The sequence below is a fragment of the Taurulus bubalis genome (genome assembly GCF_910589615.1).
Source record: "Taurulus bubalis genome assembly, chromosome: 3".
NCBI classification, from domain to species: domain Eukaryota; kingdom Metazoa; phylum Chordata; class Actinopteri; order Perciformes; family Cottidae; genus Taurulus; species Taurulus bubalis.
The window spans coordinates 18,617,009-18,633,442 of NC_136591.1; the positions used below are offsets into that span (position 1 = coordinate 18,617,009).

Sequence of the window (16,434 nt, forward strand, 5' to 3'; positions counted from 1 at the left end):
ATTTCAAATATAAAAAATACCCCCCCCCCCTTGGTGATTAATCACAAGTACCGTAATTTCCGGCATATAAGCCGCTACTTTTTTTCACACACTTCGAGACTGCGGCTTTTACAACGATGCGGCTAATTGATGGATTTTCATAGGCCAACTACCATAGTGCAGTGTTTTAGGTTTTAGAACAAGGCCTTCAATGACTTGTGTCCACATCAAATGCAGACTGGGGAAGAAAAAAAAAAGTGTCCCAGGAGTTCCTGTCTGACCCATGCATGTATTGAACATGGCACGCTGCCCACTACACGGCGCGTTCATACAGACTGTCATGTGTGGACAGCAGACGCTCACTCTGCTATACGGCCGATTTCTTTGCACTATTACGGGCATGGAGGTCACACAGTGTGGACCGACCTGCGGAGCCGTTTGCTACAATACCGTAACCCTTATGAGAAGAGACATATGGTTTACCAGTTTGTATTTCCCACTATTAGCAACTGTAAAGTCACAAAATGTGCCGCGCGCGCGCGCCCCTGTGAAAAGCGCACCCTCCGCCTTCTCAGATGCAGCACCCCCATCTGCATCTCCAGCCAGCACCACCGTGGCTGAAATCATCGGGCTATGTTAATCCCTTTGACAAGAAGGAAAGGCGCGGCTACTGTTCCATGACGCAGCGCTCGCCTCGTGATGTTGTGCACCCATGTTGTCCAAATAACCACCAAACAACCAGTCACATTTAGTAATAACGAAACAACCCAACAACATTAAAACACTGCAGTGCTGCACACACACACACACACACACACACACACACACACACACACACACACACACACACACACACACACACACACACACACACACACACACACACACACACACACACACACCCAGCTGTCTGACCAGCAGCAACAAAAGCGCTGTGTATGATTAAATACAACTGCAGATTTTTTTTTTTTAAGTAACACAGCAAGCATTTAACTCACCACATGCCCGTAATCCTCTGTGTGAAAGGCGTCATTAGTCAACTCCACCAGCAAGTCATCAGTAAATCCACCAGCAAGGTATCTTCTAGGTTCTAGGTAGCAGCTAGAAGTTTCTAGTAGCTGTGTACCTCTTTGACCAATCACAGCGCATGTTAATGGTCACGCTGGCCCGCTGACCAATCATACATCTACGCCACCTCTCAGGCCCTGCACGTCAAAGAATTCGCCCAGTTTGTCAAACTAAAGATCTGATTTGTTGAAGACTACGGCGTAGTGTAACGTCCGCAGGAACGACTCGCAGACGTTGGTTGCGTTAACTTGCAGGTTTATTACACGAGTGTTCACAGAGTTGGCACCAGGCTCTTCGCTAACAGTAGCTCCGGCGTAACAGCTAACAAGCTCAACTGGCAGCCCCACTCTAGCATAACATCAACAACACAACGTCACTTCCTCCGACAAGCGGCGAGAAATCCTTTACAAAAACTGGCCGCATGCGAAGAGCAACTTTTTCTCAAGTCTGCCAGTGGATCCTAACAGCGTGGAGCAGTGTCAGAGAATCCACCATCACCAACGGGTTCCGAAAGGCTGGACTGCTGCGTGATGAGGAGGACAGCACAAGCGGATTTGCCTCGGGAGGAAAGTGACACTGAGAGCGCAAACGAAAGAGAGACTGAGTGCAACGAAGCAATTCTGAGGCTGTTTAATTCCGACACTGAAGAAGAAGACTTCAATGGTTTTAGTGCACAGGAGGACGATGGCGATAGTGATCAATTACTTTTTCTGGTAGGTTCCTATATTTCCGCCGAGAAAATGTGTGACGAAGTAATTACAAACCTTCAGGCTGTTCAATTCCGATACTGAAGAAGACAACTTTAGTACTGTTCTGAAAAAAAGCATTTGCAGTATGTATGTACTAGTTGTGGATGTTACCGGCATTTATTTAATTAAAAGTTTTAAAAAATCGTTCCTGTAACATCTTGCTGTGTTAATATCTCATGTTTCAACGGGGACACCTGCGGATTATAGACAAGTGCGGCTTATTTATGTACAATTTCTTTTAAAAATGAGCAGGTGCGGCATGCATGCATGCATGCATATATGTATATATATATATAGTCCGGAAATGACGGTAAACTTATTTTCTGTTAGATTAATAAATGCCAGCTCTGTAAACTCCACAACACTTGAATTGTTACACGTGAAGTCACGACCAACTAAAAGAGGGGAAGAAATAAATAAAATAAAACCGTAAAGGAGACCAGGAAGTAGAAGGAACAAAAGCTCTTCTTTGTCCTTTTTCCCCCACTAAAGTTCCACTGCAGCACAAAAGCTTAAAATCCAATTTGAGGAGACTAACGCTGACATTTAAAGAACCTCCAGCCGGCTGAAACCTGATCAGACCGGTTTCTAACAACTCAAAGTCCACGAGAGACAACGGTCAACTTTTATTTAAAGAAAAAACATACGATCCTTAGACTGAACCGGGAATCTGGAGAGAGAATACATTTGATTTCTTTAGACGTTTGTGGAAACAAAAGAAGGAGAAATGAAAGTCATCCCTCCTGAACAAATACGTCTGACTCCACTTCCCACAATACACCTGTGACGACTACACCAACATCCCTGAAGATGGTCACATGATCATGTGGGGGCTTCTTAACCACAATAAAAAGGATCCGGCCTCAAATAATTGCCGTTAATGTGACAACATGTTTCGCCTTGAGGAGAAATTCATTTTTGACCTTCATCGGAGGTCAAAGGACGACGAAACCACAACAACATACTTACTTTTTGTTTCATAAGAAAAAACTCAACACGTTAAAGAAAATGAAACATGTTTCACGAGAAGTGTCCGTCTTAATTTAATAATTTTAACAGTTTTAAAAACACTGCAACTAACCGATACTTTTATGATCAAATTATGTGAATAATTATTCGGATTTAGTCGACATAACAGTCAACCCAATGTCCAAAAGCCAAAAATCTATATAAAACAAAAACACGACAAATCATCACGAGGGAAACTGGAAACAGCCAATTTATGACAAAACAATTATTAAATACCAATTAATTCTAATGAACCTACTCAGCAATAGCAAAATAACACTATATAATAATATTTTAAAAAAACTACAAAACACTGAGAATGATGAAATTTAATAAAATAATTAAAACTAATGAACCGTGCTGACTTAAGTTTTATTCATGAAGAGTTTTCTTGTGTAACTTTTCACAATGAATATCAGACTAGAAGAACAAATACAAAAAAAATATTCTTATTTTACCCCCACCCTGCTAATGAATCCCCCAGAAGCCCCTGAGGGTCTTGGCTCGTGTGTGGAGTCGTGTGTGGAGTCCGGTGCATATAGACAGCTCACAATCAGACACTACAAATCCCCCTGAAGGGTCCCACAGCTGATCGTCTCATGTGGAGATTAAAGATCAATATTTTACAACAAAACAAAAAATGTAAGATTTAGTGTTTAATCACAATGCAAACAATGAAGCGGAGCCGCTGATCTCCCTGAGGTTTGTTTGTGGGACACTCGATGGTGAGGCAGTCTTCACTCAGCAAATAACTGAAAAACGCTGGTCGGCCAGTTTGTTGTCTGGAATTTGGTTAAAACTGTTTTTTTAACGTGAGAACAAATGTATTTGTGGCTGAGATCAAAAAAACAAAAAAAAATGTAATGATGCAGAAACTTTCACAGCAGCTGCATTCATTATATTTATAACACTTAAATGGATTTTTATTTACGGCTTTAAGTTGTTTGAACACCATAGGCTCATATATGGTTACTTTTTTACTTCTCTACTTTTGTTCCCCGTGTTAAAGTAGTCGTATGAACCCCATTTAGTTATATTACTTGTATTATTTTATATCATTTTTTTCAGAATTTGTTTATGAATTTTTTTTTATATTTTCAATAAAATTACTTTTATACCATATTTTGATCATAACTATGAACATCCAGCATGATCTAAGCAAGATTTCTCAAACATGTCTTTTGGAGCAGTTTGGAGCGGTCGCCGACTTGTACAAACTGTATGGTTCAGACCCTTACCAACATCACACATACTAATAAAACACATTTTTGGAAAGATTATGACCTAAATAATCGTAATGTCCAAAGAAGACCGCAAAAAAACGAAGCTTATGGGCTGTTGGCACCTATTTTTAGTAAAACAAACTGTCGTTTGGTTAAAAAAAAAAAGAGGAAAAAAAAAAAAATCACTGTTTCTATGTGAAAGCCTTCTCTCACCGAGAGCTGCCTGATCTTCACATTTGCATAAGCCTTCCCTCTTGCGCTGTGACGTGGTTTTATAAAGGTGGGTGCTACAGGAAGAGCACAGCACGCCAGACATGTGCAGACTGAGCGATTGTTTTAAAACTTTTTTAACCCTCTTGATGAAGACCTGGATGGAAAGAGAAATGAACAGTTGGTCCTTTTCCTATAAAATATATATTTAAAGCTCACAAAGACGTCTAGTTCTACACCAACTATTTTAGATAGTCACAGAATTTGAGCGAACAATTTTAAAGTTTGCACCACATTTAACTCCTCCCATGTTGGGACATAAACTAACAAGCAGTGGAACGGTACAGAGCGGTGAGGCGGCGGCATGGCGGTCTGAGGGGTACCTGGTAGTAGTAGCGCAGCACCCAGCAGAGACCCTCCACGTAGGACTGGACGACCTTCTTCCTGAAGTCCTCATCCGACACGTCTACGTCGAACTTGGTCTTGTAGTATCTCTGCTTCCAGCCATCCTCCCACAGCCTAGATAGATAAGATAGATAGATAGATAGTGTAGTATATAATACACTTTAATGATACAGACTACTGAGGAGACGTTTATTAACCTGTATTATTATTATTAACCTTCTGAACCAGATGTTTTTTGCTTCGTTTTTAAAGTGTTCAAGGGCCGTCGGACAATTATATTTATTTTTACAGCTTCTGAAAAAGATAGACGTCGCAGTTTTGGCGATTGCTTAACCCCTTAGCGTTCCTGTAAAAATTTGCCGAAAAACACCAATCCAGGTATACCCAAAGTAAATTGCAAGCAGTACTTGAACTATTTGGAGTAAATGCATGGTCTTGGTCTCTTTTAAAAGGTAACACTGACACAGCTGGTAACACAGTTTTTGTTCCCTCAATAGTCAGAATCACTTTAAGTGCTGCTGACACCGAGTTATATAAGTTTGAACACACTAAAGTATAAGGTTTTTATTTCCGCCTGAACATTTCTTTGCAAATAGATGCCTGTAGATGACTATAAATGAGACTTATGAACTGGAAAACACAATGGAACAATAGCCTGAAGTAAAAAGTAGATATCAATCCCACAGAAAAGTTATATTATACACATGTTTTTCTAATGAAATGTCTAGGTGTTTTTCCATTTTGAGAAATATATACTATATACACCTTATAGTCTTGCAAACTTATAGAGGTACTATTCATATTTACTACCAGTATTGCTGACAGAGAAAATTAAGTATAGATGCATTTTCGTGTTAATTCAATGCAAAACTGAGGATCTATCAGCAGCTGGGTTGTTCTCATGAAGCTGGAGCCTGTTGTGATCATCTCCACCCCCTTGTTTAGACCCGTTTTTTTAGCCGTATGACGTGACAGGCTTGATCCACGTAAGGAAAGAGAGGCTGACCCTGTACTTCAACGTACACTCTAGTTGGGTAATGTAGCCTGTCAGTCAGGACATGAAGCTCCTATTGGTTCAAGTCATGATTAATTAGAAAGGCTAGATTTCGGCGGACATTTTGGCGGTCAATCATCTGTGCTCTCATGCAAACTTGTTTTACTTCTAAAAACACAGATATCGTTTCATATCTTCCAGCTGATATGAAATGATGCAACACCAGTTTGTGGATATTTATGGATGTAATCACGTGTTTTGGAGTAAATCTTTTATGGGATTTTTTTTAATTGGACCTTTACGACGTAACAACGCCGTTGTTATCGATTTATGGATCAATACGAGGCGTCATCGGCGAGTTGCCTGGATTTTGCTATCGTTTGTTTGTTTGTTGTTGTCTGACATTAATGTGAACTGTAGCTGCTGTGGTGGTCTGATCTTGAAACAGAATGTTGGAATCACAAGACTCGTAGGTTTCCAGAAACATATGGCACTTGTACCGAACCATAAATACATGTACATTATACAGTTGTAAAGGACGCCAAAGGGAAGGCAGAACACCAACTTAAAGAAAACATACTTTTTTTCCCATTGGCAGGTTTTGGGGTCCACTTTTTAAAATCAGTCAAACTCTACGGTCATAACTTGTAAGATAAATAAAACTCATAATAAAATACAGATTCATAAAAGCAGGCGGATTGTAAACTAAAACAGAAGATCCAGAATTCTTTAAATCGATCGTTGGATCAGACGCTATGACGAGTGGTGGAAGAAGTACTTTTTACTTCAGCAGTAAAACCACAGCAGAGAAAAGGTATCAGCATTAATATATTTAATAGTCGAATCATATGTAGCAACAATAATCTGCAAAGTAACTTAAATTATCAGACAAATGTAGTGGAAGTATAAAGTACCTTTAACTTTATTGACTGAAGTACTAAATGTAAATGTTACATCTCAACATCGGTCATGACGTCGACAACTCTGTGCCAAACAGGTTGGTGAATTCAGGGTTTTAAATCTGGATTAATATGTTGAGTGTGCGTCCAGTTTAATGTCCACAGGATCTAGAGGTGACGTCTCACTCTGGACAGAATCCACAACTGGAGACAACCAGCCGACGTTTAGCTGGAGCTGCTTCTACGATGTTAGTCAGTATGTTCCTCTTTTTACGTCATAATGTTGATAAACTCTCCATCCCTTTTCTAGCTGGTGACCTTGAAATAAAATTTAAGACAAGACAATCACATGTTTGTACCTGAACGATACATTTGCTTATTAAAATGCTGCTTTGTGCGTCTATAGGTTTAACAAAAAAAAAAATACACAAAAAATATTGCCGGAATAGTTTAATGGCTTTGACTTCCTGGTAGATTTTTTTTGGAGGGGTGACACCGTTCTGCACACATAATCGAGGCCGATCCAAGCATCTGTGCGGCGGCTCCTTGGAGCGGCCCGCGGGGAGGAAAGCCTCCATGAATACCAATTCAGCCCGACGGGTTTAGCAGCTTTGACGAGAGCGTCACAGAGGAATCTACTGACATATTCCTGCTTTCCATATTAATCACATGCGAAGGGAAGTGGGAGCTGTTGAGTGAGTGTGTGTGTGGCGAGAACAGTTTGTGGCATTAATGAGCGATTCTCTCTGGTCGTGTTCTTTCACGCCATCGTCTGCTAAGATTTACTTAAAATAATAAAATTAAAAAAGTCATTTTAGGAACTACATGCAGTCGGTCTGCTGTTTATTTATTCTGCATGTAAACTACTTTACAAGTCAAGTGTGAGAATTGTTTACTTTTGCCAGTTTTACCACCCAACAGAGAATTCCAGCAATTTTTAGGGATCTGCAAGAGAGAATTACTTTTTTTGTCCATAATGTGGCTTTGAAGAGCGATACAGCATCCTCCAACGGTCCCTGAACGAGTCACGTGTGATGGACGCTTCCATTAGATAGTGTAAAATGTTGATACAACAAAAACATTGTATTCTAAATGCTTCATTTAAAATCCTGTCACAAATAAACCATTGACCTTCACCAGATTCTGTAAAAAAAAAAAAACATTAAACTCTGATCTCCTCAGTGAAACTATGACTCATCCGAGACCAACAGTCATGTGACCACAAATCAGAGAAACTGATTGAACTTCAGGAAGTGAACAGAGAGGCTGTACTAGTTCAATATGTGAATCTCATGGAAACAAGTTGTTTATATAGATTCTACTGTTTTCCTTTTTTGTGAAAGAAATTCAACTTAAGTTTGACTTTTTTTAATAATTCATGTCATAATAATAGTGTTATTCTGCACCAAAGATGTGTTCTAGTTCTCTCTACTTCTAGTCATGATGGTTGTGTTTCCAGAGAGGAGCAAAACTTCATATATTATATAGATCAGGGGTTCTTAAGCTTTTTGACCTCGGGGCCCAACTTTAAGTACTAAGTGTCCCGAGGCCCATTCAAATATTAACACTGTATTGGTTTATTAAGTAATTGATCTCACTCTTGGTTTGACTTCTATTCAATAACTAACTTAAATCTACCTACAGTTCAACAAGTAAAAACCGTGTCAAATAAATGACATGATACAATGTGATCATCACAAAGACATTTATTGATCATGTGTATATAAACCTGCACAGACAACAAGTCATGGAACACAATACAATAACTAATTTAAAGGCTCAAGTCAGGCGTATTAACACAAAAATAAGTAATTATTCGATTGTTCTACAAAAACAAGGGGGACTAAAAAAAGAAAAACTGAGAAAAGAAAATTGAAATTTGATAAATACATAATGTGGTAATAAAAGAAATACACTGCACAATTATTAGGAAAGTAGTTTTTTTAGAATTAATTGTATTATTGAACAACTACAGTGCTCTTGGTTAATCCACAATGTTAATAAAACTCAAACCTGAGCGTTTTAGACAGTAAAAGTGAGGTTTTTACTTTAGAATGTCTGTTCACAATTATTGGGCAACTATTAGTGTGCAGACAAGTGTGCACACAATTTAAAATAATAATTTTCAAATTAAATAAACTGTAAATAACATTTTAATAAAGTGCAAATTAAAATATAGCCTTATGATGTGAATGATATGCTTCAGCAGTCTTCATGTTTACAGAACCAAAAGTTGCTCTTCATATCTGTGACAGCTGGCTTTCACAGCACATTTGGAGTTGCCTGTCAGCGACAGACAGACCTTTCCTGCATCTATACACTGTCCTTTTTCTTGAAAAATCCCATCGGCTTTCTCACGAGCGTTGGATGTTTGGTCTTTAGATATCGCCTCAGCTTTGAAGCCTTCAGTGCTGCGTTAGCTAGCGAGGCTAGCGTTAGCCCTCACTCCACAGAGACTCAGAGCTCCGCCTTATTACCTCCGTTCACAAAGCCCTACTTCGTGAAGTCAGGATTATTCTTGCACACACATTTAGACGTTTGGGGGGGGGGTTGTTCAGCAGCACTTCATGCTTTCGTTTTAAATACTTCTCTATAACTTTCGCTACACGCTAGCTAGCTGCTGGCTGAGTGTCTTCTTCTGCTTATTGGAGCTTGTTAAATAACTGACTGACGCATTACCGCCATCAAGTGGTGGAAAGCTGTGTTGTAACCGAGCGTCTCGTGGATAACAGTTATATCTCTGGTGTCTTCAATTCATTACCTATGCGTTCCCGCGGCCCACAGGTGAAAGACGGGACGTTTTTGGCGGCCCTCTAGGTGGCGCTCGCGGGCCAATGGGGCGCCCTATGGCTAAGAATTACTGATATAGATTATACAGAACCTTTATTTATAGATATAATATACAGAACTTTTGTATTACTAAGTAAAATCAAGACCAGATAAGTGACGAAACTGCTTTCAGGTTCAGAGGGAGTAAAAAATAAAGAGAATATCTCTGGTTCTGCAGCAGCAGTTCTACGGCTCTCTTTTAAAAAGTGTGGACATTAGTGATGTGTTCTTTTGTATCGAGGCTTCGATGCGTGTGTCGAGTAATCCAGGTAGATTTTGGTGAAGCGTGTATCGAGGCTTGTGTCGATGACGTATGTGGTGATGTTCGAAGCCTCGCGAGCCGGCCGTACCACGTGACTGATTCAGAAAATGGTTTGTGGGTTTGCCGTGCGATTTGAAATGTAAGGAGCAGCGAAACTCATTGGATTTACCCCTTCCTCTCTGTACCAGCTTCATGTGTGTCTGTGAAAGGGTATTTTATAAAGCAGGTGAAATAGTCTCAAAAAGCCCAGCACTGTGGAAAAGTTCTTATTTTTACTTTACTAAAAAACTGGACACATCAACATGGACTAGCAGAGCTGAGGCTCGAAACACCGATCCTCTGACTGAAAGTCGGATATTCGAACCACTGACCCACAGTCACATCACAACCCTCTCCCAATTTGTTTTGAGTTTTGATTTTGACCCCGCCATTATATCATAAAGATAGACACAACATTAATTAAGTTAATAATTGATGTATTGGCGTCACAAACATAATTTATTCAATTTAAAGCTTCACACACCAAAGCCATGGTGTCGTTATGATCACTCTGCCTGTTTTACATGTATTGTCCACTTGGTGGCGCAGTAGAGTAAATGAAGCTCCATGAAGCTTCGGCACATGAGCGAACCGATTGGATGGAAAGCTTCATCTCGCCATCACTAGTGGACATACTTCCACAATACACCCGAGCACAAGAAGCGGCTTTTAACAATACTCCCGCAGAAGAAGCTGATGCTTTACCTGACGTCGTCTTCGGGCTCCGGCTCGCTGTCGCTGTCCTCGGCTTTCCTCTTCACCCCCCGGTTGTCTGTGCCGCCACTGGGCCCTGCAGACGACTGCACAGGGCGACAAACCATGAGGAAAAAAAAAAAAAATCGAAACTCAACCATTAATGCAACAGTGTTGACAAACATGATGTCATCAGATCTTATATGCATTTCTGCCAGTATGTTGGATGGAGGGCCGAAACAGATTGAAGCTTCATTCATAACGTTGACGCTAATATTCCAAACATTTACAACAAATGAAACTTATTGTCAAGTCAAAGTTTATAGGAAAAAAAGATAGATTTAATTAATTAAATATTCTTCTTCAATCCATATCTGTTGGCCTTTAAAAATAAAATGTCAACGCGGTGGAATAACTGCTTTCATTTCTAAAACCAGAAGAACAAAATTACTTAAAGCATTACTTATATCGGTGTGTGCTGTGAAACTGTTTTGGGCATTTCTTCTTCTGGTGTTTTCTTTACTATATATATATATATATATATATATATATATATATATATATATATATATATATATATATATATATATATATATATATATATATATATATATATATATATATATATATAATTATTCTTTAGGAGAAAAAAAGAAATCTGCCTAGAATATACCAAAAAATAAATACAAACTTAATTAAGCACTTGTACTTTAAAACTGCTATAACGAACTAGCTAATAGATAAAATGGAGGCCAAAGAAAAGCAGTAAATCCTTAGAACAGAGAATGAATTAAGACTCAAATTATGCAAATCTTCTTCCTTTGTCTTTACATTTTGTTTGTATGAGCACTATTGTGACGATGTCAAACACTTAAAATCCATATTGTAGCCAAATAGATGAGATACAAAATAATTAAAAAAAGTAGAATATTGCAGTATGCATGAATGGGTAATTATAAAAGCTTTCCCTCCGAGTCAAAAGATGGTCTCTCTGCACTGCCGTCTGCTTAAAATAAAATCACCACGCAGCTCCTGTGCGAGGCCTTTGTGCCGCTTCATTCATGTGCTAATGTCCCGCGGCTGCCGGCCCGACGCATTTAAAGCCGGGCGCGTTAAACGGGAACACCACCGTGTGCTGAAGCACCACACAGCGTTAAAGACGACCTTGAAGAGCCACATTTCATAATAAAGGGAGCGGCGTTTCAAAGGGAATTGTAACAATTTATATCCAGGATTACGTTTCAGATGTTTGACACCGTGTTTGACATTGTGTCGAAAGACTTTTAGATCACAAAGATAACGTCAAGTTTTCTTGCAGATGCAGCAGAATCAAACACAGGGTTCTACAATTGGTTCTACAATTCACCAGCCCACTGGACCTCAAAACCAGTAAAAACACTCGGGAGCAACAGAAGGGCAGACGGCCGTGAAGTCACAAGATGTCTGATTGGCAGATTGCAAAAGGAAGGATGTCAAAGAAGAGAGAAATATGGTGACTGAGGGAGTTGGCGTTTTTAAAATTTGACAGTTTTGTTTGTGATAAACACAATTCTTAAACATGTCCACAGCCGAACTTCACTTTGCTACGTCTACTGCAGCAGGGTAGGAAATTGATATATTTTTAGGGGGCAATTTTTGCCCCCAACGACTGAAATCTAGGGGCATTCCAATAAAAATTGGGGGCACTTTTTGAAACTTGTGAAATAACATTTAACCTTTGTTAGGCGTACAGTATATGATCAACTGTCATCAAATGGCAACAATAAGACAGTAGTCTACAGATTCAAAGTGTTTTTAACAAAAGAACAAACAGAAAACATAAATCAGACAATCATTCAATTGTATTATTTCTTTGTGGTAATTCATTGTTATTACATTTTTGAAACAACTATTAACAATAACTTTTTTCTATAATTTTTTTGTTACCTTAATCACGTTGTACCTACTAGGGGTGGGAATCACCAGAGGTCTCATGATTCTATTTCATACTGCGATATATTGAGTATTGCGATTTATTCCTTTTTCCAACCGCAAATTGTCCCCAAAGGAAAACTTAGTCAACATATTGTATCTCAGAAGATAAAGTTTCATCTCACTTCAATCATTTTTATTGCAGCAAAATGTGATCGTCAAGCAGACAAACTGACCAACATGTCATCAATGTTGTCATCCGAGCTGGGTGCGCCGAAGAGGGGGCGGGGCTTGTCTCCGTGCAGTTTTCATTTACGCCTTCCACCATGGAAATAACCACTCTTTCTGCTTTCTACTTGTTGTGGAAATCCCCAAAAACATTGGAACGTCAAACGCCCTCGTGTCAGGGTTCATAATATTATCCGTAGCCACACAGCTAGGTGGATTTCACACGAGGAAGTGTGTCTGAACGATGGCCGCTTCCAGCGCTGCTAGAGGACCCGTAGCCAGTTTGATGCTTTTTCTAACGTCTTTGAGCAGCGGCGTGTCAGCATGTTGTCCGGTGTGTTGCGCAACAGCTATGAGAGCAGCGGCGCTGCGAGTGACAGGAAGCCCAGACGGTTGATTTAAACGCGGACGGCACATTTCTAATTATATTTCTTAGGGGCAGTTTTGCCCTCTTGTATTTCTGACGCTGTACTGCAGTGAAACTCTGACTGTGAGAAGAAGCTCTAAACAAACTCCTAAACAGCGGTACTGTCCCTTTAAGACGTCTCCAGCTAGACTTGAAGTCATAATGATCAACAAGAGCACCAGACCCAGAGGATCATTCTAATCTTGCTGTTCTTTGTCTATTTTCATATACACACACGTCAACTCAACTGTTCTCCGCCTGACGAAGTCTGATATGTTGTATTTAATAAACATATGGAAAATCTTTTAGTGTGCATTTAACTTACATTGCCACCGTTCTTTATGGAGGCCTTCAGGGACTGAGCAGCATCCTGGATGAAAATAAACACTTCATCATCTCCATGTTGGATTATTTAATGGCCTCCCTTCCCTGAATCTGCATACATCACATCACGAAACATAACACTGCATGTACTTTGAACCCTCTTATTGGCATTTATATATAAAGATAGCATATTCCTATTGGAGATTATTCTTCTCCGTGATGAGCATCATGGAAGCTACACAGCAACACCGCCCTCTGTGTCGTACCTTGTTGTGCTGCATCCTCATGTCGAAGGCCTGATGCCGGGCGTTCTGGACGGCCTCGGGTCGGTCTCTCCTGCCCAGGGCCTGAGGGGCGAACTGCCCCGTGGTCATGTGGGCGGGGCCTCGCTGCTGCTCCGCCTGCGGCGCCACGGAGGGGAAGTGACATCACGCATCAGATGAACCGGAAAACTCAAGATTTCCCTTTTTATTCTAGGAAACTATTAACTAACATCAGGATCATCAACTACTCTTTAAAAATTGTAATTTATATAGTATTCTTTATTTATTGGTAAAATAAATCAGCTGTGTTTTTCTTCTGATTGTATTTTTTTCTTTACATATTTAATTACAAGTAGAAATGAATGTCTGATCACTAGAAAACGCACAACAAATGAATACTTCTCAAAGTACTAGTAGTTTCAACATACATAAGATTCATAAATAGCAAGAAAAGTGAAATGCACATGGTTTGGTATAACACAAGCTGAACTACGAGAGAGAGAAGTCTAAAGCGGTCGAAGGGAGTCGAGAACAGCTGGATTAAAAAAAATGAAGCACTGACTGAATTCTGTCATGAGACGTGATGACAGACACATTTCCCCTTTTTAGCAGAAAGGTTGACCTCTGGAAAAGCTCATTTGATGTCAGACAGCGTGGGGAAGAGCGCAGCGTTGACATTGTGTAGGTGTGTCTCAGAGACGAAGCATCACACAGAACGCCTTCATGTGTGCGTGAGGTTGTGGTACCTGCTCTTTGTCTTGCAGTCTCTAGCTCAATGTGTTGAGATGATAAATACGATTTAGATGAGAAATGCCAGGTCTGCCAACCATAGAGGAATGTTTCCCCTACAGTTATAATAGGGGGGCTTGTTCTGTTATTAAACGGACGTATTTTATTTATATTATCCACGCGACAGCTTGTCATTTCGGTCTCTACGTGGTCGCGTTATGAGCAGCTCTCCTGCTCCAGGTGAAACGAGCCAAAATGCTCGTGTCTTCTACCCAACAATGAGCTGCTGGCTTCACATATTACAAAAGTACAAAGTACACAGACATAAAACTAAGTCATTAATAAATACATGGAGAAATGCCTGTACTTTGGTGGAAATGTTTACGTTACGCCGTTAACAGGTTACGCTTGCGCATGTTCCGACTTTTGGCTCTTTGCCAGAAGTCTCCGTGAGGTCCTTTCTGCTGCTGCGCGTCTCAAAACAGATCTCAGCTCAATGTTGAGCAGGAATTGTATCAAATCTACAACCCCGTTTTATAAAGATGTGTAAAGGCTCACTGAAGCCACTAATAGTGACGAAACCTGATGTTCACATATCTGCACTCATTCTGTTTAAAAAAATAGCTGTTTGTTTTCCACAATGAGCTATTTAGTAGTAACTAAATATTAGCTATTTTTTGCACAGATATAACTTTATTTTCATTGTTCTAAGTGATTGCAATTTTCAAATAAAATAAAGTCTGATGGGGCAATTTTTTGCTCAAACTCTTGATCATATTTATGCAGAAAATAAGTTAAATCATTATTTATTCATTTTTAAAGGCAAAGAGTTGCGGATTGGTTAGAGATCAAAGACAATAGGGTCTGGTATTCATATCAAGGTCATACGAGCTGTAGAACACCTAGAGACCCTAATTAGGGGACACAAGGGCTTACTCCAACGAGCAGCACCATCGTCTTCACTCACCTTCATCCTCTTTTTTTTGTCTTTCATTCTTCTCTTGAAGCCTTCCTGCAAGACAGAAACGACATGAAAAAAAGAAATTATACATACACACTGTTTATTACTTTACTTTTAGATAAATACACCAAATGTTCCCATTGTCTAAACACAAGAAGCCTTTTAAGACGTTAAAATGGTCGAACGACAAGTTGAAGACTAAAGTTTGGTTCTTTAAACTCTTCTTTAGCTTATGAATACTTTTCCCGGGTTTAATAATCTCTGCACGGAGTTGCGGGAACCTTACGTCGTCCTCTTTGCGTTTCTTGAAGATGTTGTCCTCGGCCACGCCCACCGCCTGCATGATCAGCTCCACCCGCTCCAGGTCCACATAGCCGTTCTCCGTCAGGTAGCCCTGAAAGCACAGCGCCGCGTTAAGAGGATCTGGTATTCATATCAAGGTCATATGAGCCGTAAAGAGACGGCTCGCCACGACTAGAACACACGGAACGGCGGGAACGTGCGCCGACACTCACCCCAGTTTTGTGCACGACGTCCTTGTAGATGGTGACCAGCCGATCTATCGCTCCCTCTCTGAGGCACAAACACAACGTTTTAAAACACGGGGTCAGGAAGAGACGTTTAGCTTAGACACTTGACTGTATCCTTCTACAAATAAATAAAGACTGAAGCAAAGTAGAGAAACAGAACCGTAGAAGCTTCACTAGTTCTCAGTTCGTATCAAAACATAGGCGTCTGTCATCTTTCTTCCTCCCACACAGGGGAGCGAGGAGGAAAAAACATTTTCAGATGTTGCCGCTTCAAAATAAAAGCTTTAAAACAAACTAGCGCAGGACTTTTATTGTGAAGAACTTACATGAAACAAAACTAGTTTATTTACAGGTTAACTTCCTTTGACCTAAAACACATGCATCAAAGGGATCAAAGCTCACCTGATTTCCAGGGACGGTAGGTGCGGCAGGAAGTCATTCCCAACGAAGAAGCACATGAAGACCCAGTCGTCGATGGTCCTCTCAAAGTCGTAAGGAAACGGCAGGCTGGCCATGGTCAGCTCTCTGGCCAGGTACTGCACACGAGGGAGGAAACATCAACAACGGTGCTCTGCTTTCCAGTAACAGGGTTCATACACATTTTGACCAATGGATTTCCATAACTTTAAACCAAATTTCCATGACACCAAGAATAAACCGTAAGCAGGACATATCAAAACATGCGAGATGGTTCATGATCACAGCTGGACTTTAAATTTATATT

At 40.1% G+C, this 16,434-nt stretch overlaps 1 protein-coding gene across 1 annotated transcript in view; it reads right to left on the minus strand.

Annotated features, from left to right (window-relative positions):
* xrn2 (5'-3' exoribonuclease 2) overlaps positions 1–16,434 on the minus strand; it is a 38,681-nt gene that overhangs the window by 16,625 nt on the left and 5,622 nt on the right. The window contains exons 11-19 of the mRNA XM_079215693.1: positions 16,113–16,246; positions 15,696–15,753; positions 15,467–15,574; positions 15,187–15,231; positions 13,494–13,628; positions 13,229–13,273; positions 10,371–10,465; positions 4,621–4,756; positions 4,330–4,394 (exon numbers count right to left, since the gene is read on the minus strand). Of these exons, the coding sequence (XP_079071819.1) occupies positions 4,330–4,394; positions 4,621–4,756; positions 10,371–10,465; positions 13,229–13,273; positions 13,494–13,628; positions 15,187–15,231; positions 15,467–15,574; positions 15,696–15,753; positions 16,113–16,246 (821 nt within the window). The remainder of the gene's footprint in view (positions 1–4,329; positions 4,395–4,620; positions 4,757–10,370; positions 10,466–13,228; positions 13,274–13,493; positions 13,629–15,186; positions 15,232–15,466; positions 15,575–15,695; positions 15,754–16,112; positions 16,247–16,434) is intronic.